Source organism: Gavialis gangeticus, unplaced genomic scaffold (assembly GCF_001723915.1).
Source record: "Gavialis gangeticus isolate Ggan-Ray unplaced genomic scaffold, GavGan_comp1, whole genome shotgun sequence".
In the NCBI taxonomy this organism is placed as follows: Eukaryota; Metazoa; Chordata; order Crocodylia; family Gavialidae; genus Gavialis; species Gavialis gangeticus.
This window is the reverse complement of record NW_017729030.1, coordinates 32,021,027-32,029,511: the sequence shown is the minus strand read 5'-3', so window position 1 is coordinate 32,029,511 and position 8,485 is coordinate 32,021,027. Positions and strand designations below refer to the sequence as shown.

Here is an 8,485-nt window from a genome sequence, read left to right as displayed (position 1 = left end):
GGCCCAGCTCAGCTCCCATGCCAGGAGGGGCCCAGCACAGCCCCCAGCCTGCAGTGGCCACTCACCCTTGCCCCACACACAGAACCTGGGGGCACGTGCCCTCCATACCTCCCCCAGGGTGCACGCAGCAGTGGGAGCCCCCCCTGCGTACCCCATGGACAAGCTGCCTGTGGCTCTGTCCTACGTCCCACCCCACACTGGCTGCCCCAGCCTCATCCCCACCCTCTCCCTCACCATGGGGTCCTTGATCTGCACCCCCATTCCCCTTCCCCCCCCAACAGCCTTACCAGCCAGATGCTTTTCTCCAAGCTGCCGGGCTGCATATCAGCAATTGGATTGGTATCGGCTGATATGGTTGGTCAATAATCAAAATCAGTATCAGCCCAGAAAATCTTTATCAGTGCATCCCTACTAAACTGTATGATTCTATTAATCAAACTGTCCGACAGGAGTAGGCCAGTTATATCAGAGGTCCCATTTTCTGAAAACCAGGCATTCAGGAAACTGCTAGTAGTTTGAAGTATGTTTGCTGGCAAGACACTAGTTTGTAAAAATCAGCAAATGAAGTCTAGATAGTTAACATTTATGGAACACATTACCTATACCTCAAATAGGCTCTTCTAACCAGAAGAAGCATATAAAAATTAGGTAGTTTATTTCAGTACTTACCTTCTTGCAGGGGGTTCAGGCAATGTGACAAGGCAGGATTGAGCCTGAGCTAGTATTTATCTCCTTGCACCTCACAGGCACCCTTCAGAAGATCACACAGCACCTCAGAATGTCCTGGCATCCTGGTTCAGAGTCACTGTATTAGAGGGTGCAAGGAAAGGGATAGTGGCTATACCAGTATCTCCTCCTATATCCGCCAACATCTGGAATATTCTCTACTCCTATTGTTTGCAGTTCCCTGGCCTATCTAGTTTCTATTCTTCTGGAGGATGAATAGCCACAAGCTACTTTCCTGCAGCTGTTCCTGATTGTCTTTGGAGTTGTCAGTCCTCATTTCCTGATAAGCAAGATCTGACCCCTATAACTTGGCCTTTAGAGCCTGGAAGAGGGAAAACCAATGCGAGAAGCAGAGTGAAAAGAAAAAATGAAAAACTTTTTTCCAAAGTCATTAGAAAGGAAAACATATTATTCTTTTCTGGTTTAATTCAGAAAGTGTCACCAAAGAGTAAAATCTCATTTTGATGGCATGCATAAAGGTACAGAGTTTAAGAAAATGTTGAGATTCCTATATCTGAGCTATTGCAGTATACATCTTTTTATCGAGTTCAGCAGACCATTCAGTGCTATCCACAGTCAAATATTCTGCAAAGCATTATGCCAGAAATAAATGGCTTGGTAAAATTACTGTAGTTGCAGTACAGATTTGAAACACTAATTGAACAGGTATAGAGGTAAAACATCTGGCATTCTTGAAAGTAGCAGATGAGTATATTCCTATTGTGAGAATAAAATGAAATAGTAAAATACAGCTAATTGATAATCTTGAGAGAGAGAGAGATTCATTGTTCTGAGCTTTATGAATTAAACAGAACAAAGAACCAAAATGTAAAGAATAACATATACACTTTCATATTTCTGGTTTTGAACACTACTCCTTAAAAAAAATTATTTGGAACAGTGAGCTTCCATCCATCAGGATGATGTAAAACGTGTGTCTCCTGGGAAAGTAACAGATTTTTAAGGCATGAGGTAGCATCTCTTCTTGGAGAAATTGGGGCTTACAAAAGTGAGATCCACAAAAGGCCTGAAGAATTTAAAAAATGATAGTAACAGGAAATGAAGTACAATGATTGAAATAAATGAAAACAGAAAATAACTAAGCAGAATGATCAGAGACTGACTCAGATATTGCTCATTTTGTAGCTGTTATAAGCTGTTTATTGTACATAGTAATGAGTTCTTAGATTTCTCCATCCTCCTTTCCTTTGCCCCCTTCTTCAACGCATGTTCTGTGTTTCACACGGTCCTATTTCAGAGACTCCTTCACAACTCCTCCTCTCAAGAGTTCTGTATGTCACTTTCCTCCCATGTCGCCATTAGACTTCAGAGTACTGAGGTCCTTGCAGCATACTCTTCCTCCATTTGGGGTGGTCCCAGGCAATAGTCTCCCACAAGTTGATATTGCGTTCTTCCAAGTTGGTCTGATGTCACAAAATTTAAATGCCCATTTCCTCAGGTGTCTAAAGGTTGCATTTGGATTTCCTCATCAATGTCAGCCTTCTGCGAGAGAAGGTTTCCAAAATACCAGAAATACTCAGCGTTTTCCAGTCTCACTGTGAATCTGAATTAGAAGAGCTTGGGACTGCTCATTAAGGGTCTTTATAGACATGCTAACAGGAGGCGGAGAGGGAAGAGGAGGGGTGCTTTAATTAGACTGGCTTCGAGAGCCTTTCTGAGTAAAGTGTCTGTGTATCAATGCATATGTATCAGCATCTGTAACAGGGCGGCCTCCTCATCAGGCTCCACCAGCTACCCTGCTTCTCGGGTAACCACTTGCTTTGCTCACCTGCCATGCCTTGATGGAAAAATATGAGAGTTGTTACTAACGCAGGAGGCTACCCATTTTTCATCCTGCTGACAAGGGCCTAATACCTGCTCTGACCTCCCCTCCAGGGGTCCCATGCCTTGCAGATGTTACTCTGGTGTTACTTCTCCAGGCCTATGGTTAAAGCAAACTAGGAACACAGTTGTAGCTCTTCTCTCTTCACATGCCACCCCTCTCTCACCAGGGTCCCATTTACTTTGTTGGCTCTCACCCAGCCTCTTTCACACTGCCCTCTCTCAGGGCCACACTCATCCTGCCCTGACACAGGCAAGGAGAGCTAAGTCCAAAGCTGGGTGAGGCAGGCTCTCCTTGCCTGTGTCAGCCCCAGCACAATATGTTGGGTGTCTCCTGCTACCCTCACCTGAGCATTGACTGAGCGATTCTACAACTATAGGCCTATTTTGCTCCTAGCCCCTCACTGGGGCACTATGCCCCCAGTGGGCCTCCTCACTCATCCCCACTCACAGGGCTGCTGTGTTCATGGCCCCTCTCACACCCCCCCAGGCTTTCACCTGCTGCCTGGGAGCAGCTCCAGGTTCCTCCTCCGGCCTGAGCTCTGCCTCAGGGCTCCTTAAGCCCTGGGCTCTCCCTGCTCGTTAGAACACCACCAGAGATGTGGGGCTGAAGTTATAAAGCACCCCAACCTACCTTTCACCAGGGAGGTAACTGGCCTTGCATTTCCTGGGGGCTGTCACGCCACTAGGAGCCCCACCAGACCACCCTTCCCCAGCAGGGTGCAGTTTTGTGTCTTACCCAGGACAAGGGGTCACCTCCACCCCATAGTCTCTGCCCTTACCTCCTGACTATGGCTGGTGCAGCCTCTCAGCCTGATGTTTCCTCCTGCAGCAAACTGCAACCCAGTTTATATGCCTGGGTCCAAAATGGCTGCCCTCATCAGGCACCTGGCTTCTTCCTGTTTTCTGCCCTTAAAGTGGCAGGTGCCCTGCCACAGCATTCCTATGCTGAAAAATGGCACTAGGGGCACTTTAACTAATGCTTGTTGAACCAGCTTTATTTTAAAGCACACCCGCCACGATTTTCAGCATGGGGATGTGATCACACATGATGCTGGAGTCTGCTGCTCGATTTAATCGAATCTGCTCTGACATGTAATTACAATGCATTGGAGCAGCTTCTCTGCATGTGTATAGGTGCCCTAAGAGCTTGTTGATGGAGGACCTTAGTCTTCTGAATGTTAATTGTCAGTCCCATTTTATTGTATGCTTCAGTAAAGATGTCAGCAATTGTCCGAAGATCTGTTTCCAAGTGAGTACAGGCTACAGCACCCTTAGACATCAATCTAGTGCACTATATTGACTCACAGACATACACTTGATGTTCAAGTATATGTATTTCCTGATGTGCCTAAGTTCACTTAGTCTAGAAAATTAAATATCTTATATATGTACGAAAATTTTGTATGGAACAGTAATTCTCATGCCATTCAGCATTCCATCACATTCATTTTCTCTTTACTAGAAATGAGATTATCATAACTGATTTTTTTTTAATAAATGGCATTTTTTAGCATTAACAGTATTACAGATTGTTAATATTACAGTGTTTCAGATTGTTGTTTCCTGTAGGCCTTGCTTGGAGAGAAGCAAAAAGAAGAGGAAATAGAAAATATGAAAGAAGCAGTTTCTCAACTTGTACAAGATGCTGCTGCCAGAACTAGAAAGGAAGTAAGTTATCTTATAGTAAAATATTCTGCGTAATTTCCAGTGCTTGCTTTAGAGTTTATTCTGAAGATTTTCAATACGTAGAAGAAAAAGTAAATGACTTAGACTATTTGAGGATATCTTCCATTGGTTCAAGTCTGCTCTTCCATATACTTTGTGTCACATATACTGGAATATGCATATGGATAGTTGCTCACAGAAGAAATTGAAAAACAAAAACAATTCTAGAGGCATATTGATCATGCCACTTGTTTTCTATATCTAATAAGAAACTGATCAGAAGCCATTTTTCCAGATATTCTTTCTGTGAAAAAGTTTATAAACTCTGCCCTTGTTTTGTCTTAGTACTTATTATTAAAAGCTTTGTATCTAGGTTTGGGTTTATGTTTTACTTCGCATTTGATGATATTTAACAGTATTTGATTCTAGCTGCTTTAAGAAAGTAAGCATACCGACAAGCAGTATCTTCAACTAGAAACTAAATGAGGCTCCTTTTTGAAATGTCATATGGCAAACTAGTGGTTTTCAGTCCAAACTTTAAATAAGTTATCTACTTAAATGATTTTAAAAGAAATGTGTACAAGACCTATAAAAGCATTTACAGTTTCGTAAGTGTTTATCATGTATATCATATATATAGTATGTCAAAAAGCACTGATACCGTATTTTAAGTACACAATGCCATAATTCTTGCTATCTACCATAACTTAAACAGAATCACACTTCCAGTGCACCAAATGGCTGAGTGAAAATTAAGAGTTTTAGCCTACTTCCTCAGTTCACTATTTGGTGGTTCCAGGTCATTCTGTAGTTGTGTTGCTGGTATGTGTTTATCTAAATGATGGGTCTTGCAGTGACTTGAAGGAAGATTGTGAATGTTTCTTCAGATGGAATATAAAATTGGGCAGTAGGCAAGTCACAGTATCTTGGATCATTTTCAACTGCCATGTCTGCCTTTGCCATTTAAAATGTCTGATGTGTGTGTATATATAACAGTAAATGGTCTGCTGCTAATATTGTATCATGAATACCAGGAATGTGGCATAATACAAATGAAAGATATTTGCTTTTTCTAGTGGAACCATACTCATATTTTCTTCACTTTAATCATAATGGTTCCACCAGTGAACAAAAAATTAATAAAGCTCACATTCCTCAAGTGGATTGGCCAGTGTGGAACCCTGATGACCCATTTATAACCCTGAACCGATGTTTTATTAAAGCATGTAATATACTTTAAGTAATAAACTCAGACATGAAAGTGATTGCTGGTCTCTGGTCCTGCATTTTGCTTGTGTGTTTATGAAGTTCAAGGTGCTGATCCTAATCTTACTAAGTATGTAAAGTATAAATATCCTTGCCACAGCAATTGATTTTTCTCTTTCTAAATACTGACAGGACTTAATCAAATGTAATCATTGACAAACATAAAACAGCATGTAAACAGATTTTAATTTCAGAAAATTTAGAATTTACAAATGTAAAAATTATCCAAACAATAGCCTAGGATGTTTCTAATTGAAGTAAAAGTGTATTTTGTTGTCTTGCATAAATGTTGGGCAGAACATTAATTGCATCATTTTTGGCAGATAGTTACTACTTTGTTAGAGGTTATAAAGTTAAAAGGGCTAGTTCATGCTAATAAGTTGACAAGATAAAAACTTATGTTGATTTAAATACATAAATATTGTTCTAAACTCTTTCATGTTACGGAGATGTTCTGCAAGATAATACATAGGTATGTTTTCCCATGTGTTTCTTACAGCCCCCAAAATTGATTGTACATGATCGATGATAACAGTCTTGTTGCAAGTGTTTTAATACTGTAGCTACTACAAGGATGTCTAGATGGCAAAGACAGAGCATAACAGTGCTCTTATAACGCATGAAGGATTCTTACAAATGTCCCAGGGACCCAAAGTGTTGCAGTCTGTGTAGGCACTGTTGTAGGAAAAAGCCCGTACATGGACTCTTAAAATGGAGTCAGATTCTCTTCAGTAATTCTTTTGGCTGTTACTACCTCAGACCTGCTGTTTTACTGAGATCAACACAAGGAGCTATGATTAATTTAAGAATATGGGGCATTTTGAGTTCCCTGCGGAATGCCTATTGCGTGCACAGGGTAAGCTACAAGTTCTGATGAAAGTTCCTGTACCAGTTATTGCATCTCCATGGCATTACTTTAAAAGTTTGCTCTATATACAACTAGATTTCACTAAAAAGGGCTAAAACCAAAAGGCCACAATCCTGGAACTTGTACTTGTAAAATGAGGTGCAGAACTGTTCATAAACTGACTTTAATCAATCTTTACCATCTTAGATTTTAACTGGTCTTTGCACTAACTCATGCTAGTCCCCTTTTGACATTTGTGAGCAGTTGAGCAATTATATCTATTACCACCTATAAAAAGAGGTGGAAATGATTATTTCCCAATTCTGCTTTATCTGTAATGACACTCCTTTTCTTTGAGGGTGCTCAACAGCTGTTGTTCCCATTTCAAATGTGGTTACCTTAAAACAGAGTTTATCAGAGAATATAGGCTTCACAACCTTGATTTCCCTCTAAGAAATGCATGTGTTACTGTAGATGGCAATAGACTTAAATCATCTAATCTGAAAGTTGCCAATGACATGACAAAAAGTCCATATTCTGATCCATTGCTTTGAAGCTTTGTCTCAGTTCAGTCTCTGTCCCTGATTCAGGATAAGTCTCTGTGCAAGAATGCCAGGTTCTTTTCTCCTTCCAAATCTCCTTTCCCTACTACTTTCTTGTATCCAAAGATTGCAGTGACACATCAGGCTTTCAAAACAGTTTTTAAGTAGAGAAATAGGGCTAAAAGTGATCTCTGATCTCTTTTGGTTAGCTGCTAGTAGCAGGCACGAAAAACTGCTGTGCCTCATAGAAATCTGAAATACTGCATTTGCAATGCAGGTAGAAGGTAGATGGCAAGTGCTAGTTCTAAAACCCAGCACTGAAATAGTAGGACCATCAGCACTTCATCTGGTTGCAACACTGAGTTACTGCTCAGAGCTAAAGAGCTGTCTTGCATACATATTAAAACATTTTTTGTCGTTTTACATAATATAGGATTAGGGCACATTTTACCTTGGTGAATTAGCATGCATCTTTGGAAGTAAAAGCTATATTAAAATTTCAGGTTTTTTGTTTGTGAAACATTTCCCCCCCAAAAAATTTTTAAAAGTATTTTTTCATGAATACTGAAAAAATGTTATATTTTTTCCCCTTCAAATTGCATGAACACATCTAGTCTTGCTGCTTATTCCATGAAAAGTGTGTTGTATGCACATGCATGCTGTAGAAAAGAAAGCATTTCAGTGACAAATGGTCGCTGAACTGAAGAACTGTTGTGAGGAAGAGTTGTCTGCTAAGGAAATTGGAGATAAAGAAAAAAATTAAATAACATACTAGATTTGTTAGCACTGGAAACTAGAGATTTGGGGGAAAAACAAGAAGTTTAAAGAAATATGGAAGATAATGTTGTCACAGTTCACAAGGGTATTGGCCTAGTGGGTAGAGCGGGAGTGAGGACAAGCAGGGTTGCTGGGATGAACCAGGGACTGGGAACAATCAAGACCAACCCAAGTTCTAAACTGAGGCCCAGAGTCTGAAACCAAACCAGAGGATTAACTAGGGATCAGAGATCAGGAAGGAAACCAAGGTCAAAGAGAAGTCCAAACACTGAACCAGAGGGTTAATCAGGCATTGAGGGCACAGAGGAGTTACCAGGACAAGAGCTGCATAAGGACTGGCAACCATTACATTGTGCAGCCAAGCTCTGGTGCTGAAGAGGTTCTTTAAGAGCAGACATGAAACCAGTCAGAGGGAAGGGGCTAGGGCTCAGCTAGCACTGGTTAGTTCTTTAGGCTCAGTTACTCTGGCTGCAGGGAAGAAGCCTCACTTAGTCTTGCCCCTGCAGGTTATTCATAGATTCATAGATGTTGGGGTCAGAAGGGACCTCAACAGATCATCAAGTCCGGCTCCGTGCCTTGGCAGGAACGAGTGCTGGGGTCAGATGACCCCAGCCAGATGCCTATCCAGCCTTCCCTTAAAAGACCTCCAGGGTAGGGGAGAGCACCACCTCCCTTGGAAGCCCATTCCAAATTTTGGCCACCCTTACCATGAAGAAGATTTTCCTGATATCTAGCCTAAATCTGCTCTCTGTCAGTTTGTGACCATTGTTCCTTGTTACCCCAAGAGGCGCCCTGGTGAACAGAGTATTTCCGATCC

At 41.3% G+C, this 8,485-nt stretch overlaps 1 protein-coding gene across 1 annotated transcript in view; it reads left to right on the top strand.

Annotated features, from left to right (window-relative positions):
* The window catches only part of SCLT1 (sodium channel and clathrin linker 1), a 143,433-nt gene that overhangs the window by 83,542 nt on the left and 51,406 nt on the right, over window positions 1-8,485 (top strand). The window contains exon 12 of the mRNA XM_019522092.1: window positions 4,141-4,239. Coding sequence (XP_019377637.1) covers window positions 4,141-4,239 — 99 coding nt within the window. The remainder of the gene's footprint in view (window positions 1-4,140; window positions 4,240-8,485) is intronic.